A 25655-nucleotide genomic window follows, 5' to 3' on the forward strand; every position below is an offset into this window, starting at 1 on the left:
CCTGTCTGACCATTCTTCATAAAAGATCTGCCTATGGATCCGAACATCTCTGGCTCATCGTTACACATATTAAATTAACTTAATGTCAGTATTTGCATAGACTTCGCACAAAAGACACTGAAAAAGTTTTTTTAAAAGGTAAGTGGTTGCACTCATTTAAATTTAGATAACTAATTCAACTAGATCAACATTATTATTATTATTATTATTATTATTATTATTATTATTATTTTAATGTAGCTCAAATAATTTGTTTGCAACCACTTACCTTAAAAAAACGTGGCATAATTCTTTTTTAGTGTGACCTGATTCATAATCGCACAAAAGTAGAACATTGTCAAACCTATTCTTTACAGATGAGAAAAGCACCTTGATAGTGATGGGTTTGGTCTTCTATCTCTGTCCTTTGATCATGATCAAAAAGTTTCTAAGTTTTTCAAAAAGTGACTGAAGTGACTGAAAAGTGACTTCTTGACATATAAGGAAAAAAGACTATGATGTCAGGAAAATGCTTAGAGATGCTTTCGTTGTTGGGTTGATGGAAGTGAAAATGAATATCCATTAAATTCAAAGAAATACTTTATCCCTGTAATAACATAATAACAAGAACCCTGCTCATAATCAGCACAATAACATTATGGATTAAAATATAGCAATACAAAAAACCACAGAAGCTACTGAAAATTAAAAGTACTTGCAGTAACACACCCACCAATAATAAAGCTGTATACTGTAGTGGGCGGAGCTTGAGCTAGCCAAACATTGAAACATTTACCAGTTGAGCCATTTGATTCAAGAGTGTCTTCAAACTGCCCAAATCATGTAATTCCAGCAAATGGGCCATAAAACATCTTCTGACAGAAGTGAATCTTTTATTGCCAAAACTATTTAAAAGTCAAACTATTGTCAAAACAATTGTATTTCGTCGCTCTTTCTTTGCATTCATCTTTTAAAATACGTACAACACTCGTTCTGCAATTTTCGCTACAAAAAGCACATCCACACCCACCCATTAAACATTTTGTTGATTATTTAATATATGACAAAGAATCATTACATGCATAAAAACATGGATAGGGTAAAGTATAAATTGTAATTATTTTTGACAAATCACTATAATGCACTGGTTACATGCTTCAGTATGTTTATACAGTATACATGCTATTTACGTAGTATTTCTCTTTGGTCAAAGACTCCAGCGGACTGTTTCTCAGCTTTATTCTCGGAGGTGTTTAATGCTGGATGGTGAGCTCAGTCTCTCCATACACCTGTCTGAGAGCAGCGCAGTCCAGACTGGCTATCAGTTTAGTAGAGCCGGCCCGTCGGGGACTGAACGTCTCCGTCCACGTTATAGAGGTGCCAGGAGCGATCAAACTGGAAAACACGTCACGTACACACACATCAGATGTCATGCAGAACAGATTTACATGCATGCATTTGACAGATGCTTTTATCCAGTGCAACTGCATTCAAAATAATTGGTGAATCTCACCAAAAGCACGTTCACATCACATTTAACTCTTAAATAGTAATATAAGTAGTAGTATTGAAAGCTTACATATTATATTTTATACTTTCAAACATTTTAGTCTGACAGTGTTCACCTGTACTGCTTGCGTTTGAGGGCCATAATCCCAGGACCCTCCATACGCAGATCCGCGTTCTCCAGACTGAACTTAAACTGGTTGGTGAACTCAACAGACACGTACATTTCCTCACTCACTCTTGGAGAGCCAGTCACCTGCAGAGAGATGTCACAAACACTACCAGAAGAGGGTAGCACACTCATTTACATTCAACTGGCAGACACTTATTAAAAGCAAGTTACAGTCCATTCAAACTAAAGTTTTTGGGAAACTAATGAGAGGTACAGTAAAGTCTGACCTTCACAATGAGTTTGGGGTTGTGCATTGTGATCACTTTCATGGCTGTAATGATCTGGCCCGTCTCTTTAATCTTCCCTGTAGCGATGAAGTGGATGTTTGCCTGTTCCACCAGTTTATGCATGTAGTCCTCGCCTCTCACCAACACCTTCTCGTCCACACCTATCATCACCAGCAGGGGGAGCATTTAATGCATGAATATAGGATGCAGAAACATCATATTTTACTCTCTCTCTCCTACATCATTGACTCACTCTGCAGTGGCTCCAGTTTGACTTTGGGAGTTTTAAACACCACCTCTGCGCTCGGGACTCCGGTATAATACACCACGGTCCCAGTGATGTACACGTCAGCAGTGCGGCGCTGGTCACTGTTGTTCTTAAACTGCAGTGTCACGTCAAAGTTGTCTCCTACACGGACGTCCAGATTAGGGATCTCCACCTCCACATCGGCCTGAGGAAGAGAGGCTTTCTCTCGCTGACAGCCGAACTCCTCGGCCTTCTCCAGCACACGCCGCTCCTCTGGGCTCCCTGAGTAAATAACGGTTGTGTGATATTTCTGTGACCTTTTATGTCCAACAGCAACTTTTCTCACCTTCAGGGAACTTGTATTGATCAGTGATGTCTCGACGTCCATCGTGCAGCACGGCTTTGGTCAGCACCATGCGGCCCACGTGAGTTTGATTCACCTTCACTACATCCAGAGTGCCGTCTTTTTGTCTACGATAAAAAACCACGTCACTGTTCACCTGCAGAAATAAAAGACACAATGCACTGTTAAATAAATGCAAGAGATGTAGTGAACATCTGTATGTTTTCTGTTACTCTCTACTTTCTTAACACGTCCTGCTCCAGGCAGGACTAAACAATCACAGCACAATCAGACATGAACAGAACAGTGCATTCCTTTATCTTACACTGGAGACAGCACCAAAACCTTGAAAACTGATGCATTTACTTTTCTTCCTGTTTGTTCTTAGTTTGTTTTATCTCATTCAATAACATGGTGTATGTCATTTTTTTTATTTGCTGATTTTTTTTTACCTCAGCAAACACAAAAGGGGCATCAAACGGGTAGCAGATCTGGCCGTGTTTTACAGCAGCTACTGATGTAGGTCCACACCTGAACATACCTGACAGAAGACCAGCCTCATTAACACCAGAGAACAACAAAGATACTGTGTGTGTGTGTGTGTGTGTGTGTGTGTGTGTGTGTGTGTGTGTGTGTGTGTGTGTGTGTGTGTGTGTGTGTGTGTGTCCTACCATCGCTCGTCTCCTGAGGCGTAGCATCCACAACCTGCCATCCTCCGAAACCAGGAGGCAGATCAGACCTTGCCATGAAGCACTCGTTCCAGCAATGATAATTCCTGCAGATCAAGATAGAACAAGTCATCCTCAATGGAAGCTTGTTCCAGCAACAGATAATTATGACCTTCTGTCTCACAATTGTGACCATATATATATATATATATATATAAAGGCACAATTGTGGGATATAAAACTAGAACCGTGAGACATAATAATATAAACATACATAAACTGTGCAAAATATATAGTTGTGATATAAGGAGTCAGAAGGAAGGAGCAAAAAAAATTTGAATTGTGAAATACAAACTCAGAATAGCCTTTATTTATTTATTTATTTCCCATGGCAGAAACTAAATTCTGTAATCCACTGCATAAAAAGCAGCTCTTTAAAAAAATTTATATACTTCAAATTATTTGATCATGACCTCATGTTTCTGTTTCCATAAAAGATCACAAACCAGATGGAGTCCTTGGTGCGGTTCCGGTCCAGTTTTCCGTTTTCGTCCAGGACGATGTCCATCTTCAGGTTGCCGTCATTGTCGTGAGCAGAGAAGAAGTTTGTCACGACCCTGGCGGGGATCCCGAGACATCGCAAGACTGTGGGGAAGGAGAAGTCAAATCAGATTTGAATCCTGTTGATGAATATGAATGCCCTGTCCTGGTTCTCACAGGTGTTGAAGACAGCAGCGTAGACCCAGCACTGGGCGTAGCAGACGGGTGTTCCCCTGCTGCCGGCGTAGTCCAGGAGGATCTCCACGCTGCCGGTCCAGGACGTCGGCGGGACACCGTATGTGTAATCACCGCTCCAGTTCCCCACCAACACGCCGTCGTCATCACGTGAGTTCAGCTGTTTAGAAACAGGGAAGCGGTGAAGTCATCAGGTTTATGAAAGCTGAAAATTATATGTGGTTTCAATAATAGCAAACATCCTATAAAATCATGTAGAAAATGTTTATAAGCTGTGTGTTTTTAGTATTAAACACTTCAACTTTGTGCACAAATAACATGATATTCAAAAGTTATATTAAAAAATATATATATTTTTTTTTAACCATAAAATTCTAAAGTACCCACATTTAGACAATAGACAAAGACAAAGCTGGGGTGCAGTCAGACTGTTTAAAGTTTTTAAAAGAAACATTATAACAATTTAAAGTAACAGTTTTCTATGTGAATATTTTTTTAATATAATTTATTCCTGTGTCATCATGTGTCACATGATCTTCAGAAATCATTCTAATATACTGATTTGCTGCTCGAGAAACATTCTTCAATGAATGGAATCTTCTAAAGAACAGCATTTATTTCAAATAGAAATATTTTAAAGTAACAGTAACATTATAAAAAAGTTTTTACTCTCACTTTTGATCAATTCATCATTGCTGAATTCAGGTAATAATTATCAAAAATTGTTCATTGTTATAAAAGTGTGTCAAAATTTTTAGTCCAAGTCTGGCACAGTGAAGCACAGTTCCTCATAAAATGGTAAAAAAATGAAAATAAAAATAGTGCTGGAAATAGTTATCACAGTTTGTCTTTGGTTTCTCACCATGGCTGAAGCGACGCGGGTCACTTTAATGATGTCCCCACGGTTGGACAGTGGCATATCTGCTTTATCCATAATGAACAGACAGGCATCCAGGACACCAAACTCAAACTAAAAAAAATATTTAAATAAAAAAAAATTGCAATATTTTTTATTAGTAAATTTTAAGTACATATCTTATTATATACTTTTAGCTCTAATTATTACAGATGCACTATATACATTTTTTTTTTTTTAGTTTATCAGTATATAGGTCAGTATTTTACCATTTTAACAACTTTGTATGCTCATTTCCCTTTTTTACCTTTAGATTACCATTGACATTATTATTATTATTATTATTATTATAAATCATTAATTAATCCACAACATTTTTATATATATATATATATATATATATATATTTTTTTTTTTTTTTTTACTCAAAAAATTAGGTGCATAAGCTCAGTTTCATAAATAAATTCAAAACCTGTACTAACTGAAAAAAGAAGAAGAAGAAGAAGAAGAAGAAAAATCAAGTTGACAAAATAACTGAATCCAAGATTTGGTAGTAATGCAGTATAATGTGAGATTTACAAGCAATTTTTAAAAGGCTGGTGATTTTTGTGATGTAAGTTCCTCACACCTGTCCGTAGTTCCATGCGCGTTCAGACACATCATCATACGCTCCATGATAGATGATGCCCAGCTCATTCATAACACACTCTTCACGCTCCTCCTCATCATCCAGGAACACAGGATCAGCTTTGAAAACACATCACAATTTAAAAAGATATGCAGAGACTGCGTATGTTAAGATAGTGTATATTATATGATAGCTTCTCCTAGAAAGGAAGGAAAGTCAGACCTGGTGACCATGGGTTGAAGAGGATGTAGATGTCTGAGCTCGGGTCCCTTCTGGTCCTGCGAATACCATAGGGGGTCACCACACCGATGAATAGCATGTATTTTCCCACAATGCACTCTGGTGAGGTTGTGATGCCCATTGTGACGACATTGTCGCTGGTCTCTACGATCCGGCCTCTCCAAACACTCTGACGCTCCTCAGTGGGGAAAACGGGAATGTAGGTGCCCTTGCTGTACTGAGGACTCGGCCCTAGTGCACAACAACAACAACACCTGATCACAAGGCAAGGTTTAGAAATCATAGCTCATGATTTTAGGTTGGTATGATTTTTGAAAGCCTCTTCTGCTCTCCAGTGCTGCATTTATTTGCTGAAAAACACAGCAATGTTGTGAAATATTGATACAATTTAAAATAATTGTTTTCTATTTTAATATATTTTAAAATGTAATTTGTTCCTGGATCAAAGCTAAATTTTCAGTATCATTCCTCCATTTCCTTCAGAAATCATTCTGTTATACTGATTTGCAGCAATATGTGTTGTCATATTTTTTGTGGAAATCATGACTTATTTGTTTTTCAACGTTCGTTGATGAACAGAAGGATCAGAAGAGCAGCATTTATTTGAAATAGAAACCTTCAGTAGCATTGTACATGACACTTTTTTATCAACTTAACGCACCTTTGAATAAAAAAATCGTTATCATACTGACCCCACACAGTCTGTTCTGTAGGATTACTCACATGGTGTGTATTTGTCCGTTTGTAAACACATTTTCCAGTAAATGCACCTTACACAACTTTAGATCCTTAAGATCGCGTGCTCAGTTTCCTTAAATATCAGTGCCCAGATGTGCATGTGCATTCACAGCTGGATGTGGTAAATATTATCAGGAAAATGAGAAGTGCACTAAAGGGAAGTGTGCCAACGAGAAGGGAAAGTGATGATGGCAGAATAAATGGCATCTCTTGTGAAATTTAAGTGTCGAATACATGCTGAAGATGCACACTGAATTACATTTATTGCTGTGCTGGACAGTTTTTCTCCTTAAATACATTTGAGGTATTGCAAAAAGTGGGAAACTGATAATTTTAGAAAAAGGAACGTGGTGAAAAAAAAATTATGTGTGGTATGCTTCTAAAACATCGAAAGACATTTGATTTATCAATTTGAGTGACGTGTTCTTGATTTAAACTCATAAATGATTCACTTTGAAACTAACAATGAGGCTTTTATAAAACTAAACATTTTGAAGAAAACGGCTACAAAAGCCGTCTCAGCCTCAAGCTCACCTGAACAAGAGACTCACCTATGACAAACTCAACCGCAAACTTGTCTTGGGCCGGTTTGTAGGGTCGATCGAAGGTGATCTTGATCTGAAACTCCTGAGCGCGCCGCACGATGAGGAGTTCGCTGGAGTACAGGTGCGTGTGGTGCCCTTGTTTATTGATCTCTTGAGGTCCCTTGAGAACATTCACATCCCAGATATCAAGAAACTCTGAGGGTCAGAAACATGACTGTCAATGCATCAGAGGCTCAGCTGTAAATCAGCCTGTTTACAATCAATAATCAACAAGAACAGCCCTCTCACACAGGATGCATTTTATCCCTTTATCTCTGGGGGTTTGAAGGGAACAGGATTCACGAAAGTCAAGTTACAGTTTCCTGCAATACATGTTATCACTGTGACAAGAGTTCTCTGTTATCTGGTGGATACAGTTAATATGGAGGAAACGGTCTTGAGAGATCAGGATGCTTGTACCAGCTTTTTGACTAGATAAGACCAAGTTAGCAAATTATTCAGTAAACAAAACCACTCCTTTAACTGTTGCAAACCCCAAACATATGGGTCTCTCACAGGAATCGCCACTGATTAACTATATATACTGTATTTGAAGTTAAGCTTCTATTACAATATTCTCTTTTTTTGCAATAAAGTTACGGCATTCAACTCCAAAATATTCCACTTCAAAACATTTTTGAATATATATATTTTTTATTACATAATTACAATTTATAAATCACACAAAGGCACACCATATATAAAAGATACTACCAAAATGTATTCTACATAAATACTATGACAAGATTGAAAAAAAAATAGCACTTTCTGGTTAGTAACTAAAAATTTCTATTGGCATTTTGCAAGTCTGTAAATATTTAGTAATGGAGGCTAATACTTCATCATCAAAAATCATCTTCCACATGAAATAAAAAGTTAAAATGTGCACATTTTGTCTGTCTCACCCTTAAGCGGTGGTGGTCCTCGGGGCAGTAACATGAAGGGCTCGAACTCCTCCACTTTCCCCTCCTGTTGATTGGAGCTGACTTTGGCTCCTGCGGAGCGTCCGCGGTGGGACACTTGTTTGGGGCGTGGGGTGGCCGGTGGGGCAGCAGGGGTCTGGGTCGGGGTCTCTCGAGCCTCTTGATCGGCCATGACAGGTACTGGTGCAGTGACCACTTAAACTGCTGCGCTTCAGAAACAACACGGACATCATGATGCACACATCACATTCTGTACAGCCTATCACGATAAAGAGTATTATTTTGTTTACACATGCCTGCATTTTTATAAACTGGCTGCTACACAGGAATCTGTTTTGCATTAAGGATGTAGCCTTGAAGTTTAATTGCAGGATTTTGTCTTCTGTTAATTATTGCCGTATGGAGATTCCGATGTGGAAACGTCAGCTATTCTGTCCTGGTCATTCTTCAGAGTTTTGTCTTCTTTATGGTCAAATCCATAAATTTGTGATTTATTAAACTTGCTGAAATTACTAAGTAAAAAATACATAAACTAAATAAAACCTGAATGATTGTCTGTGTGTGTGTGTGTGTGTGTGTGTGTGTGTGTGTGTGTGCGCGCTTATAAATCATACAGAATGAGTTTTTTTGAGAAAGTAAAAATGCACAAAGTTTCCTGTGAGGGTTAGGGTTAGGTGTAGGGCCATAGAATATACAGTTTGTACAGTATAAAAACCATTACACCTATGGGATGAACACACTTTTCACAAAAACAAACGTGTGTGTGTGTGTGTGTGTGTGTGTGTGTGTGAACACAAACATGTGGGAAAAGTGTGGGTTTTAAAACACCACCTCTTTGGATATCTCAGTACTCCAGGAGGAGATCAAATAGAAATCCAGGCAAAATGTCCTGGCATTTCCTGGCATTTAAATGTGGAAAACGTATTTTTATGATAGGCTGCACAATGTCTGCTTTTACGCTGGCAAGATGTGTCACCGCAGACACACACAAACACCTGTGTGATGGATTACATAAAGGGCGTCTCCTTGAACGAGGTGTGAAGTTTGAGGAGATGTTTGGCTTCAGGAACACAGTGAGGTCTCTGTTCACATTTAAATACACTGCTGATCTCACTTTTCCACACTTAACCACTGGCGAGGTGAACCAGATGGATTTTTTTTAAATGTCTATTAAGATTTTGTTTTCTGTGTTTACCGCATCGATATAAAACAGATGGTGGCACATATTAAAATAGTTACATTTTACAAACTACACAGAAAATTGGCTCTGCAAGTAAACACTTACAGACTTAGTTTTACAAACATGCATTTGCAAACTCAAATTTGCACTTGAAACTAAATACACCAGTCACTCAATATAACTGCAACAATCAAACAGTTATACATTATCCTTACAAAAAAATAACATGTCCTCTGCAATTATCAGATCCCCCTTTACACATTTTTGATGAAGAGCATATATATTATACACATGCACATACAACTATCACAAAATGTAAGTTGAAGGTAAGTGGATAATTGCAAATATAGGCTACATTAGCAATAAAAAAAATTTAATTTATTAATACTTCTATTCAACAAGTGTGCATTAAATTGATCTAAAGACATCTTTAACATGACAAAAGACTTCAAAATAATCTGAAAATAACATGTATAACGGTTTCCACCAAAATATGAATGTTTTCAACATTGATAAATATAGGAAATGTTTCTTGAGCAGTAAATCAGCATATTAGAAGGATAACTGATGGATCGTGTGACACTGAAGACTGGAAGAATGATGCTGAAAATCCAGCTTCGCATCACAGGAATAAATATAATTTTGACATATCTTCAAATAGAAAACAGTTATTTTAAATTGCAATAATATTTCACAATATTTCTGTATTTTTTTATCAAATAAACGCTGCCTTGGTGAGCACTTAAACTTTTAAACAATAGTTGAGAATTTCCATCTTCCAGTGTGAACTGTATATTGTTAAACATGTTAAGATGCACTAACCTGGTTTATTTTGAGATAGAAAGGTGGCCCTGGTGTGCAGACACTGGATCCTGGAGTCTGGGAGAACGTCAGGACAGTTTCTGCCTTCATTTATACATAGGGCTGGAATAACACTGTGTATGTGAGAGCAGCATCACACGTGGGTGTGTCTATGTATGCAGATTAGCTCTATAAAAGCACAGGGTGTGCATGTGTGATATTAGAGTGGAAGTGCAAACTACCGCGTTTGTATGGCTTGTGGTGAACAGAAATGTAAACGAATAAAGACACAAGTGTGGAATGTGTCATGTCCTTCTCTTCCCCCTGGCCAGAGCAGATTTAAAGGCATAGTTCACCCAAAAATATCTCACTCTCAGACCATAGAAGATGTAAATGAGTTTGTTCCTTACTCAGAACAGATTTGGAGAATTGTAGCATTACATCACTTGCTCATCAATAGATGCTCTGCAGTGAATGGGTGCCGTCAGAATGAGAGTCTAAACAGACATCACAATAATCCACAAGTAATCCACACCACTCCAGTCCATCAGTAAACATCTTGTGAAGCCAAAAGCTGGATCTATGTATGAAATAAATCCTTCAATTAGATGTTTTAACCTTAAACCTTTGCTTCTGGACTAAATCTGAGTACATAATCCATAATGCTCAACTGATTAATGGATTGTTTACTTTCTGTACATCTCTTAAAACCATGATATACATAAAGGCACTGATTCAAAACATGCTATGAGTGATGCAGACATCAAGGTTTCTTTGTTTTTACAAAGCTTGCATATAGCAAAACAGCCACTTTCAAAACTGCCTGTGACGGACCATTGTGGCACCATGAAAACAGCTATCAAATCAGTCAAATTCCCTCAAATCATCATTCACTCGAATGAGCTACTTTTCCCTCAATTCCAGTCCTGACAGATGTTCTACATAGTGTATTTGTAAGGCAGAATATCTAGGGATAGAGGTCATTACAGTCAAAATGTCCAACTATTACTTTCCAGTAAACATCCTTACTGCAAGAGGAAAAAGATGTTGCATAAGATATTAATTTATCTTAAATCAATTTGTTCCACTCTTAAATGACTATTTATTGCATGTCATTATAGATCTTCTGGGCAGTTTGAGTCATTGCTTCAGGCGTTCTATATGGAAATATATTGTTTTGCCAAAGTTTCTAAGGGGAAACATGATGTTCGGACCCCTTCGGATGCTCTGGGAGAGTATGAGTCACTGGCATGAGCTAACCTTTAGATTGAGCAGAAGCACTGGAGAACAGGCAACTTTCTTTCACCATGAACTTTAACGCAGAAGATGTAATGCCTTGGTACAATATGAGAGCTTGTCAAAGCTGATTAACAAGCAAGTCAAATCTAGTTGCATAACACAGGTGGGACACAGTCTACAGCTTATAAAAGGGCTTTTCATGAAAATGTTTGGTGGGACTAGCAGGTCATACATGTGTGTGTTTTATCCGTTCAAGATACTACCCCTGATGCATTTGACAGAAATGAACATGAGCATTCCTGAGCATCAAATAATAATTCACAACAAAGCATCATGACATCAAGTAAGTTAATGCAAATATGACTTGAGCAACAGTGACCACAAGGCTCCTCTTTGATTTCCGCTATACCCATGCAAGCAGTAGATGGTGCTTCCTGTGCAAACCACAGGTTAGTCACGTGATCAAGCTTCCACGTTCAGCGCTTTGTTCCGCTCTACTGTTGCTCCATGCATCGGTAGGAAGTCAGTCGCTTACGTTTTAAAAGTTACTGAGGTGTAAAACAATGTCTATGTCAAAAATATAGCTTCAAAAGAAGAACCAAGGAAGACAAAGACAGACAGACAAAGATGGAATTGCAGAGAGAGGATCCCTCATTCTTGGGTGAGAGAAGTATTATCATGATTCAAGTAGATGTGTAACATATACGGACATGCACACAAATGTGGAAACATGTCTGAATAATTGCATTAGACAAAATATCAAAGCAAGTGTTTGTATCTGCATATCTAAAATGCAGGGTTTCATCATTAATAATAAACCAACACAAAATATCACAATACTGTCCTCATTTTCAAAACTACTCTTGTTACAGCATTTCATACCAGGCTTTTATCAAATGTTTTGCTTTTAATGTGTGTTTGTACTATAGTTCTTGAAATTAATGACAATCGCTTTGAAATTTTGTCATCCAATGCAATAAAATTCAGATATTCTTCAGTATAGCTTAGGTCTATACATACCTTTTGGGACAAATTTGGAGTAATCCAGGCCTTGTCGCACTAAAAAGACAGTAACATGACATCTTGGGATACAAATGTCCACGTTTCATTCATATTTCTCTCTCTCCCTTTCTCTCTCTCTCTTTCTCTCTCTCTCTCTCTATATATATATATGTGTGTGTGTGTGTATCCACATTTTATTAATTTATATATACAAACCCGATTCCAAAAATGTTGGGACACTACAAATTGTGAATAAAAACAGAATGCAATGATGTGGAAGTGTTTAATTTCAATATTTTATTCAGAATACAACATAGATGACATATCAAATGTTTAAACTGAGAGAATGTATCATTTTAAGGGAAAAATAAGTTGAATTTAAATTTCATGGAATCAACACATCTCAAAAAAGTTGGGACAAGGCCATGTTTACCACTGTGTGGCATCCTCTCTTCTTTTTATAACAGTCTGCAAACGTCTGGGGACTGAGGAGACAAGTTGCTCAAGTTTAGGAATAGGAATGTTGTCCCATTCTTGTCTAATGCAGGCTTCTAGTTGCTCAACTGTCTTAGGTCTTTGTCGCATCTTCCTCTTTATGATGCACCAAATGTTTTCTATGGGTGAAAGATCTGGACTGCAGGCTGGCCATTTCAGTACCCGGATCCTTCTTCTATGCAGCCATGATGTAGTAATTGATGCAGTATGTGGTCTGGCATTGTCATGTTGGAAAATACAAGGTTTTCCCTGAAAAAACTTGGATATACCTTCCAGCATTGATGTTGCCTTTCCAGATGTGTAAGCTGCCCATGCCACACGCACTCATGCAACCCCATACCATCAGAGATGCAGGCTTCTGAACTGAGCGCTGATAACAACTTGGGTTGTCCTTGTCCTCTTTAGTCCAGATGACATGGCGTCCCAGTTTTTCAAAAAGAACTTCAAATTTTGATTTGTCTGACCACAGAACAATTTTCCACTTTGCCACAGTCCGTTTTAAATGAGCCTTGGCCCAGAGAAAACGCCTGCGCTCCTGGATCATGTTTAGATATGGCTTCTTTTTTGACCGGCAACGGTGAATAGCACGGTGGATTGTGTTCACGACAATGTTTTCTGGAAGTATTCCTGATTCCTGAATGTTGTGATTTCCATTACAGTAGCATTCCTGTATGTGATGCAGTGTCGTTTAAGGGCCCAAAGATCACAGGAATCCAGTATGGTTTTCCGGCCTTGACCCTTACGCACAGAGATTGTTCCAGATTCTCTGAATCTTTGGATGATATTATGCACTGTATTATGCACTTGCAAATTTTCTCTGAGAAACTCCTTTCTGATATTGCTCCATTATATTTTTCGCCACAGCATTGGGGGAATTGGTGATCCTCTGCCCATCTTGACTTCTGAGAGACACTGTCACTCTGAGAGGTTCTTTTTATACCCAATCATGTTGCCAATTGACCTAATAAGTTGCAAATTGGTCTTCCAGCTGTTCCTTATATGTACATTTAACTTTTCCGTCCTTCGGATGAGACATTAAACCGAGGTCCTGACTCTCTGTGGTCATTAAAAATCCCAGGATGTCTTTCGAAAAGAGTAGAGGTGTGACCTCGGCATCCTGGCTAAATTCGCCCATTGGCCTCTGACCATCATGTCCTCCTAACAATCCCCAGGTCTGCTGATTGGCTTCATCACTCTGTCTCCTCTCCACCAGTAAGCTGATGTGTGGTGGGCGTTCTGGCGCAATATGGCTGCCGTCGCATCATCCAGGTGGATGCTGCACACTGGTGGTTGATGAGGAGATACCCCCAGACTATGTAAAGCATTTTGAGTGCCTAGAAAAGCGCTATATAAATGAATTTATTTTTTTTATTATTATTGCTACATGTCCAAACTCTTTTGGAATGTGTAGCTCTCATAATATTCAAAATGAGCCAATATTTGGCATGACGTTACAAAATGTCTCACTTTCAACATTTGATATGTTATATTTTGTATATATATGGACTAAGTACAGTACAGTTTGGGTTTGATAAAATGTTTTTAAAAGAGACTTTTATGCTCACCAGGGCTGATTTATTAGATCAAAACTCTAAAAGTAAAAACAACAATATTGTGAAATATTATTACAATTTAAAATAACTGCTTTCTTTTTAACTATATTTAAAAATGTAATTTATTTCAGTGATGCAAAGTTGAATTTTCAGCATCATTACTGCAGTCTTCAGTGTCACATGATCCTTCAGAAGTATTTATAATATGCTAATTTGCTGCTTAAACCTTGTGTGGTGTTCATATTTTTGTTACTCAGCCATTATCCGTAAATCTAGTTAACCCGCTGCATATATGGGTTTTTAATTCAACACAATCAAAAATTGTATGTTAAAATACTCAACAGATGTTTTTTTTCATCCCAGTTACAAGCAACATAAACAGCATATATAGATTATATTTGCCCCTTTAAACTTTGTGAGATCACATTTATGAATTAACATGTTGCAACCTTGTGCGGAAATGGCAGGGGCAGAAACACAAAACTCACACTTACACTCACACTCTCACAGTCTCTCTCAAACACACACACACACACACACACACACACACACACTAATAGCAGTGGTCCAGTGGATCCGGACATCCTGTATGTTATTTAAATATGTAGGGGGGGGGGGGGGGTGTACAGTGAAAATTTGTTCTGATATATGCTCTTCATAGAAAATGAGTAAAGGCCAGTGAGTCTAAGTTAAAAAAAAAAATAATAATAATAATTGAATATGTTCATTTTATCTAAAATATAAACCTTTTGTACTGTCTTCTTTCTCACTTTTGATAAATTTAATGCATCCTTGGTGAATAAAAGTATTACTTTCTTCTCCTTGCATTAAAACCAAACATTACCTTTCTTTCACAGACAAGAGGCAACAGGCAGTTGAGGCCAATGGAGGAAGTTTGAGTCACCAGCCGTCATCACTTCCTGAACTTCGCTTGGTTTTACTAGGCCGCAAAGGTGCAGGGAAAAGCTCAGCGGGAAACACCATCCTAGGCCTGGCGGGAGGGTTTGAGACGGGCAAACCGACCGAGGAGTGCATGAAGAGGCGAGGCGATGTGGCAGGAAGGCGTGTTACGGTTGTGGATACCCCAGGCTGGGAATGGTACTATTCAGTGAACGGGACTCCTGGTTGGGTGAGGAGAGAAACAAAGCGAAGCATGTCCTTGTGTCCACCAGGTCCCCACGCCGTGCTTCTAGTGGTGCGATCCTGTACTTCAGTGACAGCCGACTACCATCGGCAGATCGAGGAGCATCTGGAACTGCTGGGCAAAGCGGTGTGGGATCACACGCTGGTGCTGTTCACACGAGGGGACGAACTGGGCTCCTTTTCCATCGAACAGAGGATTCGAAACGGCGGCAAGGCCTTCCAGACGCTCCTGGAACGGTGTGGGAACAGGTTCCACGTACTGGAGAACAAGCGGCGTGCTGATGATGGATCACAGGTGAGGGAGCTGATGAGGAAGATGGATGAGCTGGTGGAGGAGAGAACAGGGAGGCATTATGAGACGGATCTGCTGCTTCTGGAGCTGGAGGTGGAGAGCAAACGCAGGGCTCGAGAGAGGAGGAAGAAACAGAGGCTGATGGAGGCGCAGACGCACAGAGGAACCATCAGAGCCATGCTGATGAGTGAGTAGACTGTGAAAAGTGTTGTTCTTCCTTAATATATATAATATAAAGTCTCAATGACTCAGATAGAGGATTAAGGTTCAATCAAGATACATTTACATGAGAAGCAAAGTGACGTAAGCTTTTAAGCCTAAAATTTATTGAAATTAACTCAATTTATGCTTAAAAAAACATAATGGCCAGTGGGGTAACAACGTCATTTTTCAACAATGCCATGTATCTTGATTAAAAGTTGTTTATATAATTGTACTGGAAAATAAGACAAGAGCATGATTTTAAAATGCATTCAGTGCAGCACGGACAATCTTGTATCTGATGGTATTGTGTAAATGTATTTGCAGAAGTCAGAACTATTTTCTAACTGTTTCAGGTTCTTGCATAAATGTTTCTCAAGAAAGGACACTGAACAAAAGGACAAGGTTCCAACTCCTACACTTCTGACAGCAATGAATTTTCTATTGTCATTTAAGATGTTTGTGATTACTGGATAAAGATATATATATATAGATTTTGATATATACAAATTTTGATTAATTCTAATTCCATAATTTACTATTTTTATTAAACTCAATTTACAAAATAGTTTGTTAAAAATGAACCAGTTCCTTTGTATTGGTTCTAAGAATTATTCACTCATAAAATAATGATTCACTCAAACACTGATTAAGTATTTTAGAGCAGAACATATCTACAAAAATGGATTTTCACTTTAGAAATTACTTTTATTAATTTTCATGACTTTTCCAGCCTGTTTAAACAACATTTTAAAATTTCCTAATCATGAGAATCCTGGTTTGAAGTTCTGCAAAACGCTTTAGTCTTTTTTTCCAACTGCTTACACACATTTTAAAAACTTTGCCTCTTTTTTTTTTTCAAAACCTTACACACAAATCAAAGAATTGGACACAAAAACTGCAAAATGCCTCACATCTGCATTGAAAAAATATCACAAACACATCTCAAGAGCAAACATTTGAAGATTGAGATTTGGTGTGTGCTTCTGCTGTTTGAGTGTCAGCTTTCAGAAACTGTGTGAAAAGTTAAGATTTTGTGTAAGCAGTTGATAAAAACTGTAACTTTCAGAATCCCTTACATTTATTGAAACAACAGCATTTTCGACAGTAAAAATTGCAGGTTGTGAGGTTGAACGTTGCCATTTCAATAAACATAAATCATTTTGAAAGCTTTGGTTGAGTGCAGGGCAGAAAATTCCACAAAAAAATAAACAAATTAAAAAATGTTATCACCCAGAAATAAACAATTTGTCATAATTTACTCACCTCATGTTGCTTCAATTTTGTACATTCATCATTTTTCTTCTTCTGTGAAATACACACACACACATACAAAACATTGCATTTTTTCGTATAATAATAATTAAAAAAAGAATGCACCATTTTTTCTCATTTAAAAAAAATATATATACTGTATATGTACATCAATTTTATTTATTCATTCAGCTTACAATTAACAAAAACATTACAAGACATTTAACGTTAATACTACACAAAAACTCTAACCCCAAACTGTAATATTCAGGTTATACGTAAACACTTAAATATGTCAATGAAACATCTCTGAATAAAATTGTTGTCAATTTAAAAACAGTACAAGTACAGTCTATTAGAAAATAAATTATGTAAATTACAATATTGTAAGAAATTAATACAGGCCTACATAATACATCAAGTGAAGTGACATTCAGCCAAGTATGGTGACCCATACTCAGAATTTGTGCTCTGCATTTAACCCATCCGAAGTGCACGCACACAGAGCAGTGAACACACACACACACACTGTGAGCACACACCCAGAGCAGTGGGCAGCCATTTATGCTGCGGCGCCCGGGGAGCAGTTGGGGGTTCGATGCCTTGCTCAAGGGCACCTAAGTCGTGGTATTGAAGGTGGAGAGAGAACTGTACATGCACTCCCCCCACCCACAATTCCTGCCGGCCCGGGACTCGAACTCACAACCTTTCGATTGGGAGTCCGACTCTCTAACCATTAGGCCACGACTTCCCACAAACGACTTCCCACTTCCTACATCAAAGTGATGTAGATAATCTTCATTTGGCAAAATACCTACTAACCTACTAATAAAATTGCATCTAAATGATATTTCAACAAAAGTTATCATTTACAATTATAAAAGCTTCATTCATTTATTTTATTTATTTAATTTTTTGTATTGTTTCTTCTGTCTCTGCTAGACGATAATCCACAAACTGAAGACCTAGATGAGAAGAATCTGTTCTCCAGAGGTTCGAGGCGTCTCCCAGAGCTGAGACTAATTCTCTTCGGAGAGAGGGAGACGGGAAAAAGCTCCGCCGGGAACGCCATCCTTGGAGGACCGGGATACTTTCAAAGCAGAGAGGCCACCGAGGAGTGTTCGAGACAGCAGACGGAGGTTTCTAACCGGCTGGTGACGGTGGTGGATGTGCCTGGATGGGAGGGCGGACCGGAGGGATTTACTCCAGAGAGAGTGAAGCGAGAGATCGGACTGAGCGTGACACTGTGTCCTCCCGGACCTCATGTATTTCTACTGGCATTGAGAGTGGATGCAATCATCCAAGCACAGGTGGTGCGAGAGCATTTGGAGCTCTTGGGAGAGGCAGTTTGGAGACATACACTTCTCCTGTTCACGAGGGGTGACCAGCTACGAGAGGGAGTCACCATCGAGCAGCACATCCAAGGAGGAGGAAAGGATCTTCGTTGGTTGGTGGAACGATGTTCAAACAGATTCCACGTCATCAGCAGCAACTCTTGTTTGGAATCACGAAATTCCAAAACACAGATAACGGAACTTCTGGAGAAGATCGAGAAGATGGTGGCTGGAAATCGTTGCGAGGCATTCTCGCCGCTAGTGCATGAGATCCAAGAGTTAGGAAGACAAAAGAATGAGAAATTCCAGCTGAAGGTCAAGGAGTTTAGCGATAAGCTCCAACGGCAGGAAGAGGAACTGAAGAAGATGAAGGAACGAGAGGTCAAGAGCATTCGGTGGTTTTTCGACAGACGCAAAAAAGACAAAGTACAATCTCCCGGGAAGGCAGAGAGGGAAGAGACGCCGTACCGAGGCGAAGATGACAGGAGAAGCATGATGGGCGAGCTAGAAGAGAGGATGGCGTGGTTGACCGAAGACAAGGAGCGAGAGTTACAAGAGCTGAGCGCTGAAATAAGCAAAGTCATGGTGACTCTCCATCAGGGACTGAAAGAGAAAAAGCAACTTCAGATGAGATTAGAGGAACGAGAGCGAGAGGGGGAAGAACTTAAAGAAAAAGTGGATGAACTTCAGATGAAACTGCTGGAAATGGAGCGCACGGGTGCCATGAAAGAGCAAGAACGGAAAGAGAGAGAGGCTGAGATTCAAACTGCACACTTGGATGAGATGAACGAACTTCAAAGCAAGCTGGCGGAAGCGGAGATAGAGAATGATAGGATGAGAGGAAAGGTTGAAGAAACTCAAAAAGAGATGGATGCATCACGACGCAGGTATGAAGAAGAGGCTGTTTGGCAAAAGCAAGAGATGGAGCAGAAACTGAAAGAAAAGGACAATGAAACTGAAATTTTTTTAAGAGAAATCGAGAAGGTGAAACTGAACGCTGAGAGCAGAGAAACAGAGCAAAGCCAGAGATTCAGTGAACAAGTTGAGAAGAGAGAGAAAGAGATGGACAAGCTGAGAGAGGTGATAGAGATGATGACCAAAGAGATGGAGCAGCTACGGATGTCCTATCAGGAGCAAGTGAAAACCACAGAAGCAGAGAGAGAAATGCATAGAGAAACTGTGGAAAAATACAACACCCTCATTGAGAAACTCGTAGGGAAAGATGAGGAAATAAAGCGAACGATGAGAGAGAAAGAAAAGGAGCTACATCAAAAAACTGAAACGCAAAAGAAACTTCAGCAAAAAGATGATGAAATAGTCATATTAAGTAAAAGAGATCAGCAAAAAGAGCAAGAAATAGAGTCACTGAAGCTAAACATTACAGAAAAACAGAGGGATATAAAAAGGTTACAAGACACCGTCCAGGCTAATACTGAAAAATATGCAGCTGAACTTCAAGTTTTGAAGAAAGAGTTGAAAACAAAAGAAGATGAAATAGACAGATTAATACAGAGAGACTTGGAGAAAGACAAAGCGACAAAGCGAAACATTAGCGAAAAACAAACTGATATTGAAAAGTTAAAAGACAGTATTGAGGAAAGTGCAGCTCAACTAAAACTTCTTCTGGAAGAACTGAAGGCAAAAGAAGAGGAAAATGAAAAATTAAGACAAAGAGACCAGGAGAAAGAACGAGAGATTGACATGCTTAGGCAAAACATTAGCAAAAACCAGAAAGACACTGAAAAGTTAAAAGATGATACTGAGGCACATATCCAAGAAAGTGCTGCTAAACTCAAGCATTTAGAGGAAGAGCTGAAGATAAAAGAAGAGGAAATAACCAAATTAAGACAAAGAGAGCTGGAGAAAGACACAGAAATTCACACACTTAAGAAAAATATCATTGGCCAACAGCAGGACGCTGATAAATTAAAAGACAGCATGCTGTCGAAAATCGAAGAAAGTGCTGCACAACTGAAGCATTTAGAGGAAGAATTCAAAAGAGAAGAAAATGAAATCATCCAATTAAGAGCAAGAGACCTGGACAAAGACAGAGAAATGAACACAATGCGTGAAAACATTAGCGAAAAACAGAAAGAGGTTGAAAAGTTAAGCGAGAGTATTAAGGCACATGTTGAGGAAAGTGCAGCTAAACTAAACCATTTAGAGAAGCAACTACAAACGAAAGAGGATGACATAACCAAATTAAATCAAAAAGACTTGGTGAAGGACAAAGAAATGGACACACAGCTGCAAAACATCAGTGAAAAACACAGAAGAGAAATAGAAAAACTGGAAAACATTATTCAAGCAAATACTGAAGAAGCTGCTGCCCAACTGAAACATCTAGAGGAAGAGTTTGATGGAAAGATAGAGGCCTACAAAAGAAGGAATACGATGATGGCAAAGGAAATGGAAAACTTAAACAAACAGCATGAGGAAACTGAAAGATGCTCAGATGAGCTGAGACAACAAATCAGGGACGAGCAAGAACGAAACAATGTCCTACAAAAAATGAACGCTGAACTGGGAAATGAATTAGAAGAGGTGAAGTGCAAATGTGAGGGCTACGAGAGAGAGCTTCAGACTTCAGTTAAGCACTCTGAGAAACAGACGAAAGAAATTAGAGCGCTAGAACAAAAGATAGATGAGTTCAAACAGCTGCTGGAAGAGAAGGAGAAGGAGAAAGAGAGCGATCTGCAAGACATGAAGGCATATTATGAGAAAAGGCTAAGAGAAAGGCATGAAGAGCATGAGATGAAAGAGATAGAGAGAGAACAGGAGCTTCACAGGAGAGAGAGGGAGGTAGAAAAGAAGGAAGAGAAATTAGCGAAAAGCAAACAAGATTTGTTAACTAGAGAGGATGAAGTGAATAGACGAGAACAGGATTTGGAAGAGCAAATGTACAAGATAAAAGAAGAGGAGAAGAATCTAGAAAACGAGAGTCAGAGTAACAAACGTCTGGCTGCAGATCTGATGCACATGAGAGAGGAGATCGAAAAAAGAGCAGAAGAGCTTATGGATAGAGAGGAACATTTAAAGGCACAGGAACAGCAGATAAAATGTGAAAAGGACGAGCTACAAGCAATGGAGAAGATATTGGAGACCAGGGAAAAGGAAATAAAAGATCTGACTGAAAAGCAGGAGAAAAATCTGGAAAATCTCAGACAGCAGATGGAGAGAAGAGAACATGAGCTGCAGGAAACGGAGGCAAATTTTGTTAAAGAGCAACACAGGCTCAAGGAAGAACAGAAATCTTTGGAGATACTCAGAGTGAATCTGGAAACTAGAGAAAATGAGCTTAATAAACGAGAGCAGATGTGGGAGGTGAAATCCCAAGAGCTTTCAAAGATCACAGAGGAATTTGAAAATAGCAAACACAATGTGGAGAAATGTCAAGCCAAGTTGAGTAATAAAGAACATGATCTTCTGCAAAAAATAAATGGACTGCAGGTCAAGGAGCTAGAACTTGTGCAGAGGGAGCAGGACCTCGAACTCAAAGGTCAAAGGCTGATTGAGCAATATCAAGATATGGAAAATAAGCAGCAAAACCAGACAGCTTGGTTTGATGAACAAAACATGGAGCTCCAGAGCATTAGAGAAGCATTAGGAAAAAGGGAGCAAGAGCTGATAAAAGGCGAAGAAGCTCTTTGTCAAAGAGAGCAGAAGTTTAAGAGTGAAGAAATCTATTTAGAGAAAAGACAGCAAGTCATGCAAAATAGGGAACAAAAGCATGAAGACATGTTGAGCAGTCTGAAGAAACAGCAGGAAGTTTCGAAAGATAGAGAACGTTCTCTAGATACCAGAGAAACAGAGCTGCGTCAACGGGAATCAGAGCTCGCTATGAGAGATAATAGCATGACGGAAAAACACACACTTTTGCAGAACCAAGAATTAGATCTGAAAAAGAAAGCAAGCGATGTAGAGGACAAAACACAAACGCTAGAGCTCCTGAAAAAAACACTAGATGGAAGAGAGAAAGAGCTTGAGGAACGTCAAAACCAACTGGACAGCAAAATGGTGGAGCTAAATAATGAACAAGACAAGGTGAAAAGAAAGCGAGAGGAACTTGAGAAATGGGAGAAGTATTTGTATAACACAGAGCTCAAATGGTTAAACAAAGAGTCTTTCTCAGGTTATCAGCGTTTGACAAACAGCGCTGAATTTAACGGAAAACGAATTGAAGTCAAAGACATCCATCGAATGAATCAAGTAGCAGGAGTAGATGGTGGCATTTGTGATGCAAAAGACACAAGAAGTGAAGAGCAAATGCAGTTGGCTGCTATAAACCATGCAAACAACAGATCGGTAAGGAACCAAATGGTTAAACAATCACTGGAGGCCAAGCAAAAAGAAGAAGACGGTGAAAGTGACAACTCAGATGGCGAAAGTGAAGAAGACTTCTTTGAATCGTCAAGCACCATTTTCCAACCTACTTTACATACTCCCCAGCCTGTGTCTGAGCTGAGGCTGATGCTTTTAGGAGACTCCTGGTCGTCCCGTCACCCAGCGAGATGCACTATAGTGGGGCCTGATGCAGATAGAAGCAACCCTTGGAGGGGAGAGTTATCCGGCAGACAGCTCATTATCATAGAGCCTCAGGATCTGAAATGGAGATCTGGATCTGACAGTAAAGTCACCTTTCAAAAACATCTCTCTCAAAGCATCTCTGTGTGTCAACCTGGACCACACGCCTTCATCCTGGTGATTCCCGCATACGTGTCCTTCACTAGTCAGTACAGGCAAGCAGTGGAACGCACCATGTCTGCAATAGGAAAAGCCTCATGGAGGCACACTATCATTCTGCTCACCTGGGGGGAAACATTAGGAGAGAGCGTCCAGCAGCATGTGAAGAGGAACAGCGACCTGGAGCGGCTGGTCCGAAAGTGTAGCAACAGATGCCACGTGCTTAACAATGGAAACCGGGAATCTGATGTGGTGAAGTTACTGGAGAAGGTTGAGGAAATGCTGGGAGGAAACAATGGACAATACTACAAACTGGACTAAAAAATGAGTGTTAAGGATATAAACTGAGCTTTTATGACTGTGAATAATATTTAAACTGGTTAGATTGGTTTGAGATTCTTGGCTTTAAACATTATTTAGGTAAGTCGCAGTACCTAAATTTCAAAATAAACAAGTTTCAAATTACATTCCTTTAGAAGGAAATATTTATTTTTGGACAAAAGAGTAAGAGAATTGTGAGTAGGCCTAGTATTATGTAAATCACACACATTTACCAGACGATGGCGCACTTGTATTAGATGTTCCTCTCGTTGGCAGTACAAGCAATACAGTTATTCATAGCATTTTTTAATCTTCAACTATTCTGTAAGCAAATATGAGGAGCAAACGCTCTTTTCTCTGTTTCTGATACCGTCCAATGAGGAAACCACATGATTAATTTCCAAACCGCCTCAAGTAAACATAGCCTACATAGGCTGTCATTTCAGTCTAAACATGAATCATTAGGATTTAGCCGCACTCCTCATAATGTGTAGAGAGAATTGGAAAGATATAAAGACGACAAATTAGTTAACACAATTCAAACATATTTAGGGATTCTCCGAAACAAACAGAGTGGATTTTCCATTAGTGCCTCAGCGAAGTGGAGTCTTGCTGTGCGTCCGCTGCGATTCTGACAGGTAAATTATTGTTTTTAAAAAAAATGGTCTGTTTCGTCTGAAAGAGAAACTCTTTCCATCGAGTGAAAACACACATTTGGAATGGAATTCTTTTTTATGGCCCTCACACAGCAAACCCAAACGTTTACATATAATCTGAGGTAATTGCGCGATGGCGTCTGATATTCCTCCGCCTCGCCATTAAAGTGGGTGAAATGTTAAAAAATAGTTCCCCAGTAGCGTTTCATTTTCACCCACAACGTTTGTATCTGTCTGCAGGGGGTCTATTTCTAAGTCGTTTGAAAGAATCTATAATTTATCACTTGTGACATCGAGTAGAGATTTTATTTTATCAGACCACATTGTGAAACACTTCAATTAGAGGGAAATGATATGCAATCTAACCGAAAGTGTGTCTGAGTGCATTAGTCGACTCCTTTCATTTGTCCATTAATTGTTATTTGGGGTTTTCTAGTCATTATCTGCACTATAGCATTTTAAGGTAATGAACATGGCCATGCTAACATCATTTCACCAGCATAAACTTCACATTTCAGTGTCCTCTTTAACCACTAGAAAGATGTGCATTCATTGCTGTGCTTACTGAATGAATCCAGCTATCTCTAATGGATGATAAAACCTCTTGACAATTCTAATTAGCCTAGATTCACAGCAATCACCATATGCCCATTTCTCTTTCGGTCAGATCAGATCAAGCAGTGCTGAGGTTTTTATATGTCAGGATGTAAAACACTTCATTCATGTTTCACATTCTAATTACATTGTTTTAGTTCGTCTGCATGAAACTTTTATTTTTAAATGAATGTAAATTTTTCCAATTTCCCAACACCAAAAATCACAAGTCAGTAGTAGCTATAGGTTTACTGTCATTTTCTTTCCTAAATACAGTGACTCTTAGATACCCAATGCAGAGCATATAATAGGACCTGTAGACTAACAGATACATTTATGAAGTTCATTATTGCACTAATGCATGTGTCACCTGTGAAAAGTGAACACCCATGTACAGTATGTCTGGTAGCAGCAGCAATAAATGTGATCATATTTAACAATCAATTTTTGTCTAATTTGTCGCTATATACAGTAATGCAGTACGTTTTAACAAATAATTCTTTATTTTTATAGTCTCAAGTTTGGCCCATCAACCGTTGACAGACCCTGACCCTCCAGATGACCTTTAAATGCCCCATTTTCTGCTTGTGTTTCTGTTTTCAAGAACTTCAGATGCTGTCTGCAGCGCAGTGTGCAGCGAACTAATAAAGGTCAAACCGATGTCTCTGAGGACAGACAAATCAGTTCTGATGGACCATGAGGAGCATCGCTAAATGCTGATCTTCTCGTAAATGCTTTAGGTACAGGTTTAAAATCTAGCACCATGCTTGAAGAAAAACTAAAAACCTGACCTCAGATCAGTAAAGGCCAACCTTTACTTTTTTGTTGTTGTTGTACCTTAAAAAGCTTTTAGTAAAATGCATATTGCATGTCGTTTATACATAGACAAGCATGTGAGCAAATGTTTCAATGGCTTATTAAATGTCAATGCATTGACACTTCACAAGACAGTATATAGTAATAAAAAAAAAAAAAAATGAAACTTTTTTTTTTTTTTTTGAAGTTTGATAAAACACCATGTGTTGGCATTTCCAAATTAAATGCAATTTTATGGCCAGTAA

At 38.8% G+C, this 25655-nt stretch overlaps 3 protein-coding genes across 4 annotated transcripts in view; 1 reads left to right on the forward strand and 2 right to left on the reverse strand.

The window, feature by feature from the left end:
- The window catches only part of si:ch211-163c2.2 (hemicentin-1), a 56742-nt gene that overhangs the window by 16209 nt on the left and 14878 nt on the right, over positions 1 to 25655 (reverse strand). The gene's annotated exons all lie outside the window — the stretch shown is intronic.
- f13a1b (coagulation factor XIII, A1 polypeptide b) lies at positions 1013 to 9985 on the reverse strand. Of its 2 annotated transcripts, none has more exons than XM_059524654.1 (15): positions 9849 to 9985; positions 7829 to 8050; positions 6891 to 7079; positions 5584 to 5832; positions 5362 to 5480; positions 4740 to 4847; positions 3860 to 4037; positions 3649 to 3787; positions 3146 to 3249; positions 2927 to 3015; positions 2478 to 2631; positions 2138 to 2413; positions 1885 to 2045; positions 1605 to 1741; positions 1013 to 1374 (listed from the first exon to the last, which is right to left on the reverse strand). In XM_059524654.1, the coding sequence occupies exons 2-15, from the start codon at positions 8016 to 8018 to the stop codon at positions 1233 to 1235; spliced, it is 2235 nt and encodes a 744-aa protein (XP_059380637.1). In that variant the 5' UTR covers positions 8019 to 8050; positions 9849 to 9985; the 3' UTR covers positions 1013 to 1232. The 2 variants fall into 2 exon arrangements, with proteins under 2 accessions (XP_059380637.1, XP_059380645.1); XM_059524662.1 differs by having other exon boundaries at positions 7829 to 8055; positions 9849 to 9943.
- On the forward strand, positions 11570 to 25429 carry si:dkey-185m8.2 (trichohyalin). The gene is made up of 3 exons (XM_059524534.1): positions 11570 to 11727; positions 14974 to 15738; positions 17949 to 25429. Exons 1-3 carry the CDS (start codon positions 11694 to 11696, stop codon positions 23342 to 23344), a joined length of 6195 nt encoding a protein of 2064 aa, XP_059380517.1. The 5' UTR covers positions 11570 to 11693; the 3' UTR covers positions 23345 to 25429.

The sequence above is a fragment of the Carassius carassius genome, chromosome 3, assembly GCF_963082965.1.
Source record: "Carassius carassius chromosome 3, fCarCar2.1, whole genome shotgun sequence".
Classification (NCBI taxonomy): Eukaryota; Metazoa; Chordata; class Actinopteri; order Cypriniformes; family Cyprinidae; genus Carassius; species Carassius carassius.

Bases quoted from the DNA above. Each gene is read 5' to 3' on its own strand.
- si:dkey-185m8.2 (XM_059524534.1), top strand. From the start codon at position 11,694: ATGGAATTGCAGAGAGAGGATCCCTCATTCTTGG. The intron at 11,728-14,973 runs GTGAGAGAAGTA...TTTCTTTCACAG, and splicing joins AGAGGATCCCTCATTCTTGG to ACAAGAGGCAACAGGCAGTT. The intron at 15,739-17,948 runs GTGAGTAGACTG...TGTCTCTGCTAG, and splicing joins CATCAGAGCCATGCTGATGA to ACGATAATCCACAAACTGAA.
- f13a1b (XM_059524654.1), bottom strand. From the start codon at position 8,018: ATGGCCGATCAAGAGGCTCGAGAGACCCCGACCCAGACCCCTGCTGCC. The intron at 3,016-3,145 runs GTAGGACACACA...GTCTTCTGTCAG, and splicing joins GCCTCAGGAGACGAGCGATG to GTATGTTCAGGTGTGGACCT. The intron at 1,742-1,884 runs GTCAGACTTTAC...ATCTCTCTGCAG, and splicing joins ACCCCAAACTCATTGTGAAG to GTGACTGGCTCTCCAAGAGT.